General features: G+C 44.7%; 1 protein-coding gene across 1 annotated transcript; it reads right to left on the reverse strand.

Moving 5' to 3' along the window:
- Positions 1-5516: 5516 nt before the first annotated feature.
- LOC128707865 (translation initiation factor IF-2, mitochondrial) lies at positions 5517-7677 on the reverse strand. Its single transcript, XM_053802823.1, has 2 exons — positions 7649-7677; positions 5517-7584 (listed from the first exon to the last, which is right to left on the reverse strand). The coding sequence occupies exons 1-2, from the start codon at positions 7675-7677 to the stop codon at positions 5517-5519; spliced, it is 2097 nt and encodes a 698-aa protein (XP_053658798.1).
- Positions 7678-21040: the final 13363 nt, after the last annotated feature.

The raw sequence follows: 21040 nt of genomic DNA on the forward strand, positions 1-21040 counted from the left end.
CTCATTTTTATGACCATCCGTCCCTTCGGGTGCATCGTGCGACTTCCGGGCCACACGCCAAAACCGGACCAGGATCGCTCCAGTTACGACGCGGCGCAGGGTATGTGTTTCGTGGTCATAGAAAAACCACCCATCCCCACTGAATTGGAGTTGGAGCTCGGGAGTGAAAATTAAATCTTTTCCAGCCCTGCCGCACGATCGCTACCCCGACCGTATCAATTACAACCTTTTTATTGCCGTTCCGGCGCATATGTCACCGGGGCCCATCTTCGAACGTTTTGATGCGTCTAACAAACGGCCAGTCGGCGGGGACGGGCGCTGGACGAGTTAACCACGCCGGGAGATATGGCAGGAAAGATTTATGGCTTTCGATCAGTTTACGGTCAATTAAGCTAACGGTTGACCAACATATCAACAGGTTAGTGAGCTGCTGCTCGCACCGTTGACCCTGCGGGCGCAGACAGGACACTCCGGCGTATCGCATCACAATGCATGATGGATGGGTTGCAATAATAGATGTGGTGTGATGCTTTTGCTATCGTTTTTGTCTGAAAAAAGAAAACAAAACTGCTGTCATTCCGACCGAGTGAATAGATTTGCTGGCCGAAGTTGGGGAACACTCTCGTCATGTTCCTCTTCAGTGCCGCTGTTGTCACCAACATGACCTCTGGTTGGCATTCGAATAGATCATCTGGAATTAGGTGACAATTGGGACTCGTAAAGTTTGAGATAAAGGTGTTCGATCAATGTGCTCGTTTTGAGTGCTGTTTTGTGATATAAAAATCCTTGAAGAACTTGGTCTATTTCTCACTTCTCACATTCTAAGACACATCAGCAGGGAATCCCACATCTAGAGGTTCCGCTGTGTAAAATTCTTGACATAATTCCACCACCAAGTCCTACTCACTTTTCTCACACATTCCGTACACGTACCGTGTGCTCATTTGCACCCGGTTCGAAATCTAGCCAGACACTGCCCAACAGCCTCGAAGAAAGTCGGTACAGGCACGTGGGCGACCTTGCCTTGGACGAAAGAAAGTACGTGAAGATCAATCCGTGTAGGAATCGCCGGAATCGGATCACTCGGACAATCGGGTAGGTGGGATGTGATCCACTGCGCGTCTGGGCGACAGTTTATGTGAGTTCTAGTTTGCCATGCATCAGCCTCACCGTACACAACCCTGCCGGCCTATCCGTGGTGGGCCTTGTGCCCATTTCTTGGTCGATTCATTGATCATTTGCTGCCTGGAAGTTGGCAAGCGTCATACCCAACCATTGTAACACGCTTTGAGCGGTTATGGCTTTGCTTTTATCACACAGCTCGTTGCCTCGCTAGATACCGCCACGACCGACCAGCTCTAGCTTCCCCGAAGGCCACAGAGCAACGTTATCACGCAGTTCCTTCCTTTCGAGGCACTTGTATTCCTTGCAGATGTGTGTAGAGCTGATAACGCGTGGTGAGCGGAGGGGTTTTACAGACTCCATTCATGCTCTTCGGTGCCGCTGTTGTCACGCATGACCTCTGGTTGGCGTATGGTGCGTGTGCAAGTGGAAGGAAATGCTTATCCTTACAATGTATCTAAAACTGTACAAATCGGAGGCGAATGCGTTTGAGGTATAGATTTCAAAACTTTAAAAGTGTTGCTTAGCAACTGGAGTTAGAGTTATTGCATCTACTTCAACTTGTCGGCGAGGAACTGGCTAATTCTTGGTTCCCAGAATCCCAATAACTAATCTCACGATTAGAAGATTTTGGTTTTAAATTAATCAGAGGAGATTTTTATTCCCAACTGAACGCTAAAACCGTTCCGACATGACATTCAGTAAAATGAAATCTCCTCTTGGTTTTCTTATTTGCTCAACTCCCTTTTTTCGGGAGCGGAAAAAAAGAATATTTTGATAAACTTTTCCGTTCCGGTGCTGCCGAACAGCGTACTGTTGCTTTATTTTTAGGTCAACTCGTCAGCCAACACGCAATCAGCGGCGGCAGAGCTACCACGCGCGTTGACCACTGGTAGCCCCACGGACCCGCTGCGAACGAAGCGAACTGCCTTCAAACAGGAAGTGGAAGCTGATAAAGGCGGACCACAGTGCTCCCGCACGAAATCTTCAGCTCATGGGTGGATAAGTAAGCGTGAACTAACCAGCTCTCGCGGATAGAGTCGTCGTTTAAAGCAGGCATCCGTCGTTCGGGGCTGGCATTTTCTGCTTTTTTGCCAGCGGAACAAGGAAGGCTTACGCGGAAGTTACAACGTGTTGGATGTACTGATCTTGCCTTCTGCTCTGTAAATTTCTCCCCGCAAGTCATGTACCACAAGTTTACGTCTATGGAATATGTTGTCAAAGTAACGCCCCAAACCAAACCAAAACTATCAAATCAGGTAGCTTCGAAAAACAAACAAATCATCACATATCCGCCAAGCATGTTCGGTTGGTCGATTCCGGTGACTGGCACCACTCGAGAACACTTTACTAAAATGCTCCAGATGCTCCAAAACGCGTAGTACCGCAACAGTGTTTTGTGGTTGCGAAAGAACCGAACGTACCGTACGGCACCGTAGGTTTCTCAAGTTTTCTCTTTCATTAACTCAATTTTATAGCACTCCATTAGCGGAAGGAAAATGTAAGCAAAAATTCGAAGAAGACTGTAAAGACAACAGGCGGCACACCAGAACCCAGAACCATCCGTCCGTCCATCAAGAATGCATTCCTGAACAGCAAACAGCATCGAAGAATCTGGAGTGCAGGCGGTCCAAGTCGTACACTCGCAAACACCCAAACGAACACACACACACACACGCTCCACACAGCCAAAACAAGGAACATTCGGGACGGGAAGGGGGCAAAGAAAACTACCTTCACAATCTTACCTAATGGAAGCGACGATTTGTAGGACGCTGCAACACAAGCGTGCTCGGGGTTTTGGTGCATTTTCTTCGACCGAGCGCAGTGCCGGTTCATTCCCGCCAGAATGCCAGTACGAATATCGTCCTAAACATGGTGCAACTTTGCAACGTATAATTACGAATATTAGGCGTATCTAGATTTCTCGACATGGAACGTGTTTCTTCTCGCTGATTTATTCTGTAACATATAAATGATGGTGCGTGGCGAACGCTTGTAGACGTTAGTTTTTTATCGATGTTATACACTTAGTACTATCAACTCACCTTCCCCAAGGTGCCCACCAAATTCATTTGCTATGTTCAATTCTGCAAACGTACGATAAAACGTTAAATGATTCTTGCCTTCCGATGGTTGCTTATTTTCGCTGGACCATTAATTGTTTCCCGTCCAGATCGATTCGTCATCCATTGCATCGATTCGTTTCCCAGCGTTTCTTCAACTAGGCGAAGAACTGTGTAGAGGGGGTTTTTTTATCCGAAATATCTTCACCACTGCAACCATTGCGTTGCGATGCAACGTGGTGCATCGATATTTGTTTGCTGATGAAGAACGAAACTACGGCTCTACCAACAAACCGTCGGGTGCACATCGTGTGTCATTCTTCCTGTAGTTTCACACAAAACGCCTTGTGCAAAGTCTCTTTCAGGTTTTAGCTATTCGCGCTTACTCGAACCAAGAGCCATTCGTACTCCATCGTGTCTCCAATCTGTCCAACATTGCCGAACGAATCAATCCAGTGCCCCTCGTCCGGGCCAACAATGTTGAACAACAAAACCCTTGCTTGGAAACACACAGAAGATGATGAAAAAAAAAACGTTGGCCTACACCTCATCACCAACCGCCAGAGGACGGAAATGATTGATCTACAACCCTCGCCGTCCGGACCATGGAAGGTTCCACCTTCACCGGACCAAATCCATCCGCTGCATCAGCCACGCCACAGGGAATGATGCTTTGAATTCTTCGTCTTCTGATGGCGTAGTTGTGGCGTGGTTTCCATTGCAACTGCATCTGGTGTACGGCGAATTCGTATGCCCGCATTCCTATCGTTCTTGCCATCCTGACGCGTCCCAACATGCTCCCGGATTGCCACCATTTGTGCGTGGCGCTGTCTTCCAAAGGAGTGGAACAGAACCTAGACCCTGAGTCTGCGGGACTAAGGCCGCAGTTACGTGTGATTGGGTTCTTTGCGGTTGCCGATTCTTTGCCGCTTTCTCTTTCTATTGATCCGGCTGGTTGGCTGGTCGGGAGTCGGTCTGGTTGGCAAATTACACATCACCCACCCCATCCATCTTCTGCTGCCCGCCCAAATGGTTCAAGGTAACGCTGGAATGACGAAATCACCGGACTCCAACCCGCCCGGTGCCCAGCATGTTGGATCGTAAACAGAGCGTACCGTCGACCCTGCACCGATGAAGGAATATGCTGCCGTGCTCGATGCTGCACCGTAGCTGGGCGGCACTGCATGCAACCAACGGCAGTGGCGAGAATGAGGAACAGAACCGATTGCATACCACCACCGGAGCATGCCACGGCTTCTTCTCGCTAGCCACACAAACTTCGGCTGTTTGTTTTTATCCCGCATGGAAATTAATGGATGCTGACGCGCAACTATCAACCGACGGGCACCGATTGCTCTACCGGGGAGAAAAGGGAGAAATGGTTTTAGAACATCAGCCTCACACACAACCACACAGTGTTCGTTTGCCCTCGGGGCAAACTATTTACGGGCGTGCATTACTTAACGTTACACCACTTACCGATAATTCCGTGTTAAATATGATGCCCCCTTCGCGTTATCGAAACGGCCGAAATGGGCTTCTTTCTCCCGGGGGGGAGAAGACATTTTGAGAAGTTGAATTTCTGGGATTTCTTATTTCCTTTGCCTGTACCTCCTGCAGTGGTAATGGGTTGCGTGTGAAAATCATTCGTAATTGATCGCTTCATTGGCAATTGCCTCACCGCTTGAAGGAGCCTAGAGCCAATGTGTCTGCCTACAACGACAAATAAAGAAAGGAAAATATTATTTGCTGGAACGGTTGGGGATTTGTAAGCGCGAGCAACTTTGGAAACACGTGTTCCATGTCTGTTGTACCACCACGTGGTCGGCATAGCATTAACCTCAACCTACCTCATCACACGTAAAGGACATGTATTATATTAAATAGAGGGATTCAACATTACCAACCATAACATCAACTTTTTAATATGTAATGTATGACAAATTCAGCAAAGTGTTTGTAAATTATTAATTTAAATAAAACTTAATACAAATGGAGAAAGAAATATGTTTCCCTGGGACACAAGGGTTAACGGAATCGGTAGAGCATAATTCTCATTTTATGCTCGTTGTTTCAGCATCCATAAACTGGTATGCAATCTTTTACACAAGGGCGGCTAGCATCGATACGAGTTGTACGTACAACATGTTAACACTTTTTAGGAAAGCTTCTTCACTTTGGTCGTGCTTATGAAAGTAAACAGTAACCAAAATAAGGGGAGGCGGGTACGTACGTCGTCTATACAGCTCACCGTTACGTATCAATAGTTCTTTTATTCATCCCTCTTAAAAGTCTCGTTCAGGCTAACCCTCAAGCTAAACTATCTTCCTAAAACCCTGGATCCCACTCGGTCTGTTGCGGTACCCGGTTGATTTGGTAACAAACGATCGTGTCACCCGCCTTCAGTTCGAGCGTTTGATCATCCAGTCGCAATCCACACTCCACATCCTTCTTGACACTGTCTACTTCGTTCTTGAGATGGCGCATCGACTCCAGCCCGAGCTTGTCCACCAACAGCTCACCGTTGCGTAGCACTTTGTACTTGAGCGACTTCTTAAGCAATCCTTTCGTACACCGACACCCAAGCACGGTTACTTTTCGCCGGCCTTCGTTTATGTCGAACAGCTGCAGTACGTTCGCTTCGCCGACTTCCTCTGCCACGTCCTCCAGCGGCAGTTTGGTGTTAATCTCTTTCTTCAGATCATCCACCAGCCGGTAGATGATGTTCACCGGTCGGATTGTAACACCCTTCGGCGGTTTATTCGGTACATTGACCGCAAATGCGTACACGATCGCATCGAACAATCGGGCCAGCTCGAGATCGCTCTCGTTCACATCACCCACGGCGTAGTGTATCACGTCCAGCCGGCAACGTTCGTTGTCGTCGTACGTTTCCAACACGTCCAGGATGGCTTCTACCGAGCCGTGTACATCACCCTTCACGATCACGTTGATGCGCGGCTTACCATCGTCCGGTGTCGCCTCCTTCTGTCGCGGTCCCTGTTGTTTGCGACGATAAAACCCAGACAGACGGGCCTTCTCGCGCTCTGCCTGATACTGCTCATCGTGCTCCTTTCGCTTAAGGCTGATGGCTTCCGCATCGCTGAGAGCCTTCTCCTTCATGGCTTGGTTTGCGCGCCACCGCAGTACTGAGTTGGCCATCTTTTCCGATTCCACCTCCAGTATCGTATCACCGGCAAGAGGTAATTCTCGCCAGCCCAATATCTCTACCGGCATTCCGGGAGTGACGACCGAAATGGGTTGTCCGGCGTGATCGAATAGACCGCGGACCTTTGCCCACGCCTGTCCACTCACCAATATCGCACCCTTGCGCAGTGTACCGCGCGATACAATAGCCGTGGACAGTTTTCCACGGTGTGAATCGACCTTTGACTCCACCACGACACCCTCCACCGGTCCAGTGTACTCCCCTTTCAGGCCCATCAGTGTAGCCTGTGTGCTCACAGCCTCGGTCAGCTCGTCCAGATTCGTGCCGTGCAGTGCCGAAACACCCACCGCAATTGTATCACCTCCGTAACCTTCCAGCGCGAGTCCGTGTTGCGAGAGTTCCTTCTTTACACGCTCGATATTGACGCCCGGTTTATCGATCTTGTTTATCGCCACAATGATCGGGACGGACAGTTCTTTGGCGAGCCGTAGCACCTCTTTCGTTTGCTCCATTACGCCATCTTCGGCCGCTACTACCAGCACTATAATGTCCGTCAGATTGGCGCCACGTGCACGCATCGCACTAAATGCCGCATGTCCGGGTGTATCGAGAAATGTCACCTTTTCACCATTGTCTAGCTCCACCGTAAAGGCGCCGATGTGTTGCGTTATACCGCCAGCCTCACCGGCCGCAACTGATGCTCCGCGCAATGAGTCGAGCAGCGTCGTCTTGCCGTGATCTACATGACCCATTACCGTCACCACCGGAGGTCGTTCCTTTAAGTTTTCGGGTGCGGGCGGTGGTCTCGGCCCCACATCACGATCCTTAAACGATTCCTCCTCGTTCTCCGCAACCGGTGCTGCTACAATTTTTGTCTTAAAGCCACACTTGGCCGCTATATCTTTGATCAGCTTCGGATCTTCAAGCCGTGCCGTACCGTCAATGCTACCGGCACCCTTCACGTACAGCATCACCTCCTGAATGTGTTCCAGATCGAGTTGGCAGGATTGGGCAAGGTCCGCAACGGTCATGTTACGCCAGATGTCCACTACGCCCGACATCTGTGGTTTATTCTTTTTCTTCGGTGCATATTCGATCGCATGCTTCTCTTCGGCTGTTTTTCGTCGCTTGGTAAGAGCCGCACTAAACTGTAGTTGTCGCTGGTATGTGGTTGTAACTGGGCCAACGGCACACAAACGTGTTTGCAGCAAATCATTCCATACGAATCTGCCGAAAGGGAAGGACAACATTGAAAAGGAAATACTTTTTCACCTCCACACAAATGTATTACCTTCTGGCCAGATATCTAATGTTTAACATCGGGAAACGCTTATAAAGACAACAGGAGAATGGTTCACGAGTAGATGATTAGAAGAAAGAGATGGGATTAATTAACTATTACATCGATTATGTTACACTGGCGGAAAACATGGGACGTTATGAAATGTTTATTTACATTTGAAACTGTCTAAACATGCCGGCACCCCGAATCGCTGCTGAGCCCGACAAATGTCAAATAACTGTCACTGTTTGCTCCTGGTGAAAATGCTCACTTAATAATAATGCACCCGAATCAATTTAAATTGAATGCGCAAAGTATTAAAAGGCTTGCATTATCTCTTTGTTTATCATTTAGTTTTATTAGAATTATTTTTTAAACAAAGTAACGTAATGGTAACGTTCTACAACATTCCGCCAGATGTCACTTGCGTGCTAAAGCTTTCACCAGAAGTGGCTGCGTTACGTACGCAGCCACATTTACAACTGTGTTGTTTATCGATAGAGTTTTAGAAAATTTAACATAATTTATCCTGTAATAAGTTTCATGCACAGAAACAATAAATGTAACATAAAAAATATATAGAAAAAACAGTCCGTCTTTCATACAATTACTACAAGTGCGCAAAGCTTATTTTCAAACCAGAAAACACACAGTTTCCTTTTCCTCAGTAAAGATTCTCCTTCAGCGCTCAATTACGAAATTAAGTCATCAATATGAAACCGGGTGATGCTATTAACTGGAATGCTCACACCTTCTGCAGATAGTACAACGTGCGGGTTTTGTTCCGAGTTTTTTTTTTTCGTCGTTGTCACGGACACCACCGCAACGGCTTGATGCTGGCGGATAAACGGGCGGAACAACTAGCGAGCAAAAGCTGGGAAGGACCACCCATCCTCGGACAAATATTGACTCAGTCGAAAATTGAATTACTGCGTGATTATGACAAAAGCAAGATAAAGGGTACTTCGGTGCAGGTGAAACCCTCTTCGGTTTCGGAACCGGGCAGCGGAACTCTACGGGACCGAGCGAACCAAAACTTTTGGGCCAATACGTGCGGAGAAAGGATAGCGTGCGCTGTCAAAACAGACGCACCGAAAAAGCCCGCGCCAGGTCGAAGGATATTGTATGGGAGGAAGAAAATAAAAATCTGCCACACACATACACTTACCGGCTCAAGTGGTCAAAACCGGGCCGTGACAAAAAGCGAAACTAAACAGAAACGAAGAGAGCTGGTATGGAAGCGAAAAAAGATATATATGAACACGACAAAACAAAAAAAAAAAAAACCCAAGATGCGCGCAGTTTGTTGAAGTGCAAAGCGACGGTGTGCTTTCTTTCATCTACCTTTTTTCCGGATGCATGTCGGGCCGTTGGGTTATTACTTTTTTTATGGCCAGCCTGAAGCTGGATGGGCGCATCTTTATCGAATCGGAAAACAGTTCCACCGCCCTGGTTTGTACCGGCCAAGACGACGCTTTGGGTAGAGGTAGAATAAAACTTGTTGCTAAAAATAACACAATCACCTTCACGAACCAACAACCATCGCGGGACGGTGACCGGTGGAAAAAGTGCCAAGCAGGTCTGTGAAAACGAAAACGCAACGAAAAAAAAAGGAAAATGGCCAGGAAACAAGGAGAAAATAAAACACAATCGCATGGACGTTTGTGTTGCTCCTTTTTAACGAAACTTGTTCGGTGGACTACTCCGGCCATCAATGTTGAATTGTTTTCCGATTGCCATTGGTTTTGTACACCACACCTTCTCCCCTACCGTTTCGTTCCACCGGCCCCCCATCCATCCCATGCATTGGAGGACGCGTTTACTATTGATTTTCCAACTTATTTCAAAATAAATATTTGTCACCGCAAACACGGGGCGGAAAACACGCGGGAAAATCGCATCGCCCGTTTGCATGCCGAAGACCCGAAACGTCGAACCCCGTCGTGGAAAGATGGAAAGAAGGTGGAAAATCTCGACCACGCTGTGCAAACGCTTGCCAAAGAGTGTTTTTAGGAAGATTTCGTAGCTTAGTTGCGTGGAAAAAAAACTGCTGCCGGTGACGATGGAGTTGTTTAACAAATTAGGAAAATGGAATTGAACAGCGCAAACAGCGAGGATCGTTTTGTGACGCGGAAGCGCGGTGTAATAGATTGTGCATTATGGTAAACGTTATTGCAAATTATTTGCACCCATTTTCACTTTTATGACTTCATTGCTAGTGGCTCTTGAAAATCCTTCGGAAACTCAAAAACATATTAAAATTAAGTACAAATCTTTGAAATTATTTTGTTGACGGGTATACTGCAAGGAAGCGTACTATCGTCCATTTTGGCCATTGGCCCATTCTAGCATATTTATGTCTGACTTATCAACTACGAAGACCTGTAATCAATTTTTGTGTGCTGATGATATAGCAATCGGTACAAATGGCAAAAGAGCCAAAACAATATTTAGACCACTTAATTCCACACTTCAAAGTAAGTCAAAAAACTGTAATAGAAGGACGTTAAAATTGAATCGAGACAAATAAGAAGTTACAATTGTTGCATTCAAAATGCCAACAAAATTCCAAATACCCATCTGCAAGTGAATAACTTACAAATTCCTTAGAGAAATAATGTTTAAAGTAATGAAATAGAATTCATACCAAAAAGATGATTATTAAAAGATGAAAAGATTATCAAACGTAAAAAAAAACCCTACCCTTTTACTGTTTCATGAACAAAACAGCAAAACTTATGTTGAAAATCTATACAAGGAGAAACAACATTTTTTTTAAATAAATATCCTGAACCTATAGTAAAGGTCTCACCACAGACGACGCATTTAATTCATAAAGACAACTTTGTTTTCTTTGGGCATATTGCGGGATGCGGGGATTCCCCGACTACTTGATTCCTAGTAAAATTAATCAAATCCTTTGTTCGTTGCTTTTCCATTTCCCAGTTGCTGATACATCCGATTGAGTTAAATTGCAACACCCCACTTACTTAAATGCACTTTGCAACCGAAGACAAAAGCATCAGCAGCCACCACAGGCCGCACACACCTGAAAGCCGAGCTCGTGAGGGTGAGATGTCGTGAAGAGGCAAAAGCAAAAGCAGCAACAGCAAATAGAAAAAAAATCCTCACCGGCATCGATGAACCGACGGGGCGAAAGTGTGTCAACATCGGTGCAAAATGCATTTCGCAAATATTTCGTAATCGCATCAATAACCTGCTGCATCTTCAACGCGCCATTTGTTCATTTGTTTTGAGGGGCGACGGGTATTGATTTGCCTTCGCAAAACAGAAGAGACGAAGGAACTGGCAGCGTCCTAATGGTCCGGTTGGGTGGTAGAATATGACCCGATGGTGGAGGTTCGTCGTTAATACTACCCGAAATGGGGTAGTAAACACTTACGCCGTCACTTATCTATCCTTTTATGCCGTGTGAAGTTTATAAGCCGTCAATTAAATGTATTGTTGGGATGCTCTATTGTGTATCCAATTGGTTAAAGAAAAGTTCTTTCCAATACAGGTAAGTCATTGTTACTTATTTGATAACATTCTGCTAAGCGTAAACAAAGCAGGAAGAAGTCTTTTTCATCCTTGTTTCCCCCATGCCAAAGTACGCGTGGCAACAAACATTTCCGCATGATTTGTTTACACGTGAGTACAGTAATTGCATGAATTTATAAATCCCAAATGTGGTTCGTCTACAGCTGCACACGGCACTTTCGCACTCTCAATGAAAAAAAACGACATTGAATTTTAAACATTTTTGCTATATTCGTTGCTGGTAGCTTTTGTACAATAGCCCCAACCCCCGAACGAGGCAGAGCACCAGAAGCGACGTCGTGACAGTCTTATTGGTTGCTGCAGGCCACCAAGCTTTGCCAGAGTGGCAGAATGGGAATTCCTCCTGCAGTCAAGCATATCCAACATGTCCCCAACGGGTGGCGGGTTGGTTGGAGTGTGTTAGGAGAGGGAGTGCCGGGAAATGATGCGAATTCTTCCCAGTTCTTCGTTTCAGCATCTTCAGGAAATTTGCTGTCGGGGTATCGTTCTCGTTTATCTTCCATTTAAGCGCTGTAGCTTACGGGTGTCCCCTTCTTACGTTCGGGCAGTACCAGTGATACTGTGTGTGTGTGTGCTCAAGATGGAGATTCGTATGTGCGCATAAATTCTGTGCCCGGTGCTGGGTGGGCTGCTTGCTTCGCTGGAAGTGGTAGTGCGTGATGAAAGTAATGTTTGTGTGGTGATTCTAATGCATTGAACTGTTGTTTCATTTCAGTGATAATGGGTAGTAACAAATAATTTCTGGCAAGAAATAAAACAAGACAATCCAAGCAGAGAAAAAAATGCGTTTCGTTTCCCTTCCCCTTCCGGTTCCGCCCTCTTTTCTAACTACCGTAAGCTCCTCCTCCGGCTCAGAAACGCATTGTTTACATTTTCGGAAAAGAAAGCGAAACAAAAAAAAAAACAACACATACAATAAATTAATAACGCTTAAGCAAACAAACAAAGCCACTTTTTTTGTTTTTCTTCTGTTTGTTTCACTTCTCACAAGATGAACACAAATGTGATCTCAGCAGCAGCATCTTCGTTCAGCGGCAAAGACGCAGCCCGAACACACTCACTCACACTCACGCACACGCGCGCACGTACATGTATTTTATTAAAATATCCAAGCACGACATTGATGGCAGCAAGACCGACGAGAAAGACACGTTACGAGACAAAACAAGGCTGCATTTGAACGTACGATGATGAAAATGCTGCAAGCTTAAAGGCGATGAAGCGAAAAAATATGCTCACGTTCGCCTACACACGTGCACAGGGGTTGGAAAATTGCCCCAAAGGCAGGTGGGGACAGATTTCGGAGCTGATGAGCAGGTTTGTGTGTATGGGTATGTGTATGTGTTTGTGGATGGCGGATGTCTGCCGGAAGAGGATATGAAATTAATATAGACTTTAATCATAGTTAGTGGAAGATATTGGAACAAGATGTCAAAAGATGGGCGAAGGGAATAAGCGCTCGCCCAGTAAGTGATGATGTTATTGAGGATTGATTCAATTGCGTTCAGGTTTAAATAGACCCTAATGAAAATTTAGATTCCAGCCATTTTGTACGTATTACGTTTGAGTTTTATCGTTGTTTATTGCTAATACAATAAACGAATTCGTTATGGAAAACTTTTAATTCGTCCTATATTCAGGTATTCTACGACTTATTAAACAATTAGGAATGCCAACATGCTCCAAAGATCATGAAAAAAACATCTGTGTTCTGCGAAAACAATTGTAACCAGAAGAAACAAACAGGAACGCTTCATTTTTGGAGTTGTATATATTGATGGTCTCCTCACAACAAATTTCGAAGGCCTGGATTATGTTTGAATCTGTTTTAGAGTTCGTATCACAAAATAGGTATTTAAATGTGAATTGTTTCATACGGGAAAATTGATTAATCCCAAAATTTAATGTAACGAAAATTAAGCAGATTAAAAAAATTAAGAAAATTAAGCACAGGTCAGAATAACTGGTTTGGTAGTTTTAGTGTTCAAGCTGCAACGTTACATAACAAGTTCAGTACATCGATGTACTGCATTTAGAAGTCTTCAAGAGACACTTCCATTTAAGCATGGAATGATTGTCAAGATCTGATATCAGCAAGAAGTAATGAAACACGGTAGTGCAACAGAACTAAAAAGGGTTTTAAGCGATTTTTGAAGATCGATTGTCACTTTAGAAACAGTTTCGAAAACCAGGATTATGTTTGAGTATTTTCATTAGTTTATACTACAGAACAGATGTGTAAAAGATATACATCAATTAAACTGATATACTGACGGTATTGTTTAACCTCATTAATAAACCCCATTAAATTAATAAACATTAATTTGATGAAAATGAAGCATTCCAGTCAAATTGACTGATCCAGTAGTCCTAGTGTTCAACAAAGTAATCTTTGTTGTCGTCTTGCTGTTGTCATATCCTCATATCATAGTGTCCTTTCGACTGAATTGGGTACACCTAGACTTTTAAAACTACGGACGCGGAAAATGTCCACGCGATATCTGTCGAAGAAGGTAGCGGGTCCTGAAGTTGGGTAAAGATGCTTTTAATTTTTTTGCCGTAAGGATTAACTGTTCCATGATGACTGCAGGGCAGATAAAGAACATAAATGCTTGTTTGGGTTCCTACCATTTATTTTACTAAGCCTAAGAAACTCTGCCCAGTGTTTAGCCCAAATTCAAGATCCAGATGAGATGTAATCGGGTGTTTATATCACATTATCGGCTATAAAACGGTTGATCGGTTTACAATCAACTTGAAGCTATTCTCCAAAACTGTGTATAAATAACGTAGCAAACCATTGTTACCATTTCGCCCGTAAAATCGAATCGCAAACCACTAAAATGGTTCATAAAACATAAAAGCCAAACAACAAAGAAAGGCATAATAGTTCGACCCATAACGCACGCCCCGTAGAAAGGGTTTAACAAGTTGCATCAAAGTAGGCACAGTAGTGCAGCTTTTCCCAGTCCCATTCACCCAGCCGCTTTTCGGGTGTGATCCGCCAACAATGTATGCGAGTAGTGAATAAAGGGCGAACAAAACGAAATAAAAAACAACTTTACCCTCTGGGGTCAGGCAAGATAGAAAAAAAAACCAAGCTGTATGGAATAGAAAACAGAGCAAACGCCTAGTTGAAAGTGAAGCAAACAAAATTCTCCTCCCAAACTTTAAACTCCCAGCGCAAATGCAACATCTCATCAAGTGGCTCCTCACAGCCTCCTTCGATGCTTTAAAGGGCACAAGTACCGAACACCCATTCAGCGCGCAAACACACAGTAGCACTCACTACCAGGCGCAATTGAAACTAATCGTTACAATAACGATTTGCCTGTACCCTTTTGTAACGATTTCGGTGCCTGGAGTGAGCTAGCCAACGTTAGCTAACTACCCCTATCCATGTGGGCTAAAAGGTGGCGGGTTCTGTTTCTGGTGCGGATTGTTTTGCTTGCGGCACCACTCTTCACAATTGTCGCCAGCAGCACTTAATGTTTCTGCTGTTTTTTTTTTTTTGTATTGTGGCCCATTGATGGAAAATTGAGTAAATGGTGAACTCAAAACAAAACCCCCGAATAAAAAAAAACCCTTTATAGACCACGCAACAGGATGGGCAAGATGACCTCCCCTTGCTGCGTTGGCTGTCCGGGGAAAACGAGGTTGTGTGGCTGCAAAGCATGCGAGCGTGCGTGTCTTCACACCGGCAAAGAAAAGCGTATGGAAAGCGTGACCATGTGCTGCGTGTGTGCGTGTGCCAGTGCTTGAAGCCGTTAACGAGCCGCCATGGAACCTGCGATGGTGTGGTGTGGTGTGCGCTGTAAAAAATATGTTTACCAATTACGATTCAAGTGCTTGCGGTAACATTGGAAACATAAGGGCGCAAGAAGTGTTTCTAGTTCGGCAGTGTGTTGATAGTGCATACAACTAAGAAAAGAAAACAAAAAACACACATGGAAAGGAAAAATTGATTGCAATCGATCGGAGCAGGAGGTCAGAGTGCTTTTGTGCGTTTGAAACTGTGTAAAGAGCGTTGATGGGTGTAACAAGCGGAAGTCATCAAACACACTCTCATATGCCAAATGGTCCAATTAGTGGATGCTATTGTGTATCGATCGGTGTTTGATAATAATATTTCATTTGATAAAGTTAAAGTGTTTGGTATGGTTTCGCTGTCTACACCTACAATAGCCAGAATTGAGGTAGAATCGTACGGCAACCTCGTTTACATATAATATTTCCGTTCGTTACGGCGCAAAGGAAATGGAACTGGTAAAAAATAAGGTTTATAATTGACGGCACACCTAAGCAAATAGTCACTCAAGTACGGCAATCCGGCCCCCGGAGGTAACTACTATTACCCAGGACCCTCTGGACCGCTGCAGCATCTTTGTTATCGCATCCAGTGGTACTGCCCGACGACGACACGGGGCCAGGCCAGGACGGGCAAGACACCTTCTCCTCTCGAAAACCCCGTTTCGTCACGGTTCCTTGGGCATGATCTCGTCTCGTGGCCCGTCCATCTCTAATGATGTTTGCTCAGCTTGATAATCGTTTCTTCCTGGCGATACATAGCGCAAGCGTATGTGTCGTCCCTTTGCGTCGTTGCCGTCGCCATCAACGGTGGTCGGCACCGGCACCCGGTCGCAGGCAGGGAAACGTTCGTGCACCAAGAAATGGTGATGTTGCTGACGCTTTCGCTACGCTCTCTTATCCCACCTTTTTAGGGAGCTTTCGGTTTGCTGCATTCACGTCTTAAAGGTGTCAAACACGCTGTCTCGGCAACCTGCCTACGCGCGCCGTTCCCGCCGCTGCTGCGGAAGCGTCAGGAACCCGCCAGCAGCCTGCACTGTTTGCTCAGATGCCCAGACCTTCGCTGCAATGATGCTGCACGATTATCACTTACACGATGCATTCACTCGCCTCATTCAGCCGAACATCGATTTTTGTACCGCATCCGGCACCCGGACCGTAGCGGAAAAGCGTCCATTCCGTTTTGCCGGTGTTGCGTATTCGAAGCAAATAAAAAGTCAATCGTGCCATAGTACGGGACAATTTTCATTTGTCCGAAAAAAGAAAAAAACCTTCCCCGTTGTGTCTGCGAAACAATCCGCAGACGGGAAGGTATTTTTATGGCGTATATATTATTTCTGCCCGCATTGTTTGAGAACGGTGGTTCCCGTTTGAAGACGGGTCAAAACATGCATTATTTATTTACACAACATTTTCACCGCCCCCGAAAACTGGACAATGGACTGGATGGGTGCGCGAGGACGAAACGGACTGTCATCCTTTGCAAAAGAAATTGAAGATCACCGAAGGGCACCCCTAAGGTTTCCGGGCTTTGCTACGTAATGATGACGTGCTTCCGGGTCAGTGTGGGAGGGAGAAGTGTAACAGATGAGTTAACAAAGAAAAGAATAAGAAAAGTTTACCAACAAAATATGCAACTAAATGTGCTATTTCTACAACAAACAGAAACTCAAAAGTGATTTTTAATGATCATATAAAAGCTTTTGAAGCTGCAAGTGTGAAGGGCGTAGTTCTCTTTTAAAATTACGGCTAAAGTAAAGGCGAAAATGAACAGTATACACCCGTCCTGTACATATGTTTGTTATTTTATTTTCACGTTACTTGTTTCCATTTCGGCAACTGTCCTGCATCCTTCCGCAGACAACGGAAACAACGGAACTTACCTCGCTGTACCTTTTTCAATTATTGTTGCTCGATTTGCGAAAAGGAACCGTGGCACAAAGAAAAGGTACATACGGATCCTATTTGTACAATTAGAAACGGAGCTTACGGAAATGGTCATGTTGAAATGTTCGACTCATTCTATACAACGGTGCTTTATTCCCCTTGCATAGCTTCCTGTTCCTGTTGCGGGCCCTCGGGCGAGGATCTGGGTTCGTACGCCGGAACTGTGCCACCGTTGTGACAATGGGGAAGTTTCTGTACGCTGCCCAGGTTAAATAATGATACATTTCACAACAAGGCTTTTCCCTTGTCCGAAGAAAGTACGGTAAAAGATCAACTACCTGACACGAGAAGGTTTGTCGGTAGGCTATTGTCCTGATAAATTGATCGAAACGAAAGATGAATGTCTACGGTTGAGTCGAAATCAAAACGGATCAGATGTGCTTTCTTTTGCATAAACGGAGGTAAATCAAGTTTTTAGTATTAATAATATTTATACTAAGTATTAGTTTCATCATATCCGTTTTTTTTCAATGACTTTTTTAGCTAATTTGTACATTCATATCAATTAGTAACAGCAAGTAGGAAGGTTTATATACCTCAAGTAACTATTAAATAATTCGATGTTCTGCTTGCGATTGTCTTCATTAGCTCAACTTTTACATCTTCGTTGCAGAATCTATCTCTTAGATTCTTTATTTTATCTTAGACACGATTATATTCATATTTATTGGTATCAAATTCGTCACTTTCACAATGTTTAAACCTAGTGTTGTGTTTTAATTATGTTTTTAAGCAGACTTACTGATATGAAATCCTTGTAAAATATCATTTGAATCATGGCTCATCTCGATTCTAGATCCCCTCAAGATTCACAAATTTATAAAGATTTATGATTTTACGCAAATTTTGTCTTTGGTTTTTTTAATCCAAACACATGATATAACCCAAGAAACGATATACTTTAATTGCGAAGTCCGATTTAGCGGAGATGGATATAAGGAGTTTCACGCATCTTTAGAGTCGCTAGAACCATTCAAGAATGAATAATATTCAGAAATTAATAAAACATCAACAATGAGAAAACGAACAAAAAATGAAAAAAAAAAAATATACGAATTGCATACGTTCAGGCATTTCGCAGTCTAAACACCACTCGAAGGGATTGTTACCAATACTGGAGCTATTAGAATATGCAATTACATGTAAAGTCTCCGAAACTCAGACGATTATGGAACAATTGCAACTGTGAGTTAATTATGTAAAACAAGCATACATTGGCCTCAACAGCCTCTGAAAATTCTTGCAATTGTAGTGCTATTTGTACTACCTTTCGCTTAGAATACGGTGCACCATTTAACCAGCTCTGTCTGGGTGTTTTGTTGGTACCTTTCGGTGGAAGCTACAGGTTACAGGTTGCCCACAAAAGTGCGCCCAAATAACTCACCCTTAGCTCGACTGCTGGTCGTCAAACAATCGGCCCCATTCTAGCCATTCCAGATCATTCCCAAGAAAGCTTTAGCGAACTTCATTTGGTATGTGGTCACCGTATCACCGTGTGCTAATTGTACGTTACACCTTCAGCCACCTTCTGGGACCAACTGCAGCATCCTGCAGGAAAAAGGTACAGTTCAGAGACACACACACTTTTCTTCATATCGTCCAATAAGGCTGTGGACGTTGAAATGAAGCGAACGCAAGCCGAATGTGTTGTGGCAGATGTAAATATCACCTTACGGAACGTTTTTCCCAACAAGAAGCATGAACTAAAAAAAAAAAAAACAGGGGGACGAGAAAAAAGTACACGCCGGTCGGCTAGTCGGACCACCGGTTCTGGGCAAACAGAAACGCTTTTCGGGAAGGGTTACCATCGCAAATGGGGACTCCACGTCTAGAAGTGTTTGAAGCTATTTGATGTACCAATATTTATCCTGCCGACAGAAAACCCGACCGAGAACTCCATCGAGGCGCGCTGCGGTGTAACGCACATGCGAAACCCAAATACTCGACGCGTTATTATGTGATTGTGTCGGGTAGCTATTTGAACGCAATATGAAAACTCCCCCCATCGAATAATGCATCCTATTGTGAGTTGCATACACGGAGTACAGGGTGGTAAATGTGTGTGTGTGTGTTTTTTGTTAAATCTTCTCTTTATTTGTGTGCGAGCGTATTTCACTTTTATTTGACCAAAATTGACATTTCACCACCCAGCTACTACAGCCTACTTTAATCGTCTGTCGATATACGCCACGACTAGCCAAATAGTGCAGGGTGCGCGTGACAAGTGAAAAACACTGTTAAACACGTGTTGGCATTTCGCTATATCTATTTGGTTCCACGCTTACTGTATGCTTGTCTAATATTTTGAACAAATTGTCAAATAAATTGAACCGTTTTTGGTTGCCAAATACAAACACACATATACACACACACACGCACACACGTACAGAGCACAACGGTGGAAAAATGGTGTCGCATGTTTATAATTTGTTTTCTCACCGCTATCGCAGAATGTACCCAGACCCGGCCACTGACACTTGCCGGGTGGGTCTCGTTTTTTTTTTTACCCATGCCCGGTAGATCTATTTACAGAACGGCAGAGACAAGTTAATGAAAAATGCAAACCGTTTGTAATTGTTACGTTGTAATTGCCAGCTCTATTTTTTTGTTGCTTGTGTGCATGTGTCTGTAACTCCGTCATATCTACTTCTTCTCCTATGGGGAATGATTTCGGCACAATGGCGGCCAATGCACACAGTTGCACCAGACAACTTAACTCAATCACAAACAATCATCATCAACCATTCGCAGGGTTCGTTGCTTGCTAATTCATTGAGTGAATTATAATCCTTTTGCACGGAAAACGGGATGCTTTCGCGTCACCTAATGCGATAACAAATTGCACCGACCGACGATCTCCGTGACGCGAGTGTGTAGCGTTGTAATGCGATTTGGCCTGCAATAATGCCTTTTTCCGCTTCATGTTTAAACTATTAGATAACAATCACATTAGGACGATCGTGCTTCCCATCACCGAGGTTGCCGGTATTGCAACTTCCTGTACAACCTAGCGGAATTTCCAACAATTCTACCACGCATGAGCCACGGGGTGAGTATGAACTGCCAAAAGTGAAAATGCAGAAATATTTCATACACCGCTTGGCATGTTTCGTTGCCTGCATTCGGTAATATTGTTGTAGGCTTTTGGCTGTAGCGCCAGCCCTGTCCCTTACAGTGAGCGACCCCACACACCAAAGGGTGCAACGCAGGGACGGTTAGGAGGGCCAGGCCGAAAAACACGAAGGACATTTGTGTGCATAGGATGGGATGTTATGAATGAATGAATGGATTGCCCGGTGCGGTACGGCAGCGCGCCTGGCAGATGTTTGATCATTAATGTTTGTTTGCTTTGGCCGACGGAGCGCGGAAAGGTAAAAATTGGCCTGAGCAACAACAAAAAAACCAACAGCCACGGGACGTGTATATTTTCCAGTGGTAATTGGTTCATTTTACCTACCGTTTGGTTAAAAAATAAGCCAATGCGCCGGTTGGTAGTGAATGATTGGAAAGCATAGGAATTGACGTGCTTTAAACAGGGTGTTTCGCGTTCTACTAGCGATCGTAATCATTGAAGTCACTTGTAAATAATCAAGAGATTAATGATGGTTATTGATAATACTTCTTCATTCCAATGACAAATTGGAGCGCTTGGTTTATGTGTCAAACGGAGCTAAAATCTACTGAGCGCAGAAAACATTCTGGTACCACTGCTAAATGCCTGCGGTTAACGCCATCCTGTCTTATCGCAGCAACACGTCGAATGGCATCGAAACAACGAATAAACGATCGGAGTAAAACTTTCTTTCGCGACCCTCGTCAACACGCGCCCGCCTGAATAGAAATGGCCACTTGAGCGAGCGTGCCGCGGGCCTTCATTACAACGGACTTTATTATCGACGGTGACGCCGTTGACCAACAATGGCGTACGGCGTGCCACGTGCCATCAGTTTTAATTTAAAACACTCTGCACGCTTCCCGCCGATAGTTTTGCACCGTCTCTGGTCGCCGAATCGCATGAAGATTGTGTTTTTGTTTTGATCGCGTCTGATTGTTTTATGTGGTGCGTTTGGTGGTGCGAGTGCGTGT

This window comes from Anopheles marshallii, chromosome 2, assembly GCF_943734725.1.
Source record: "Anopheles marshallii chromosome 2, idAnoMarsDA_429_01, whole genome shotgun sequence".
NCBI lineage: Eukaryota > Metazoa > Arthropoda > Insecta > Diptera > Culicidae > Anopheles > Anopheles marshallii.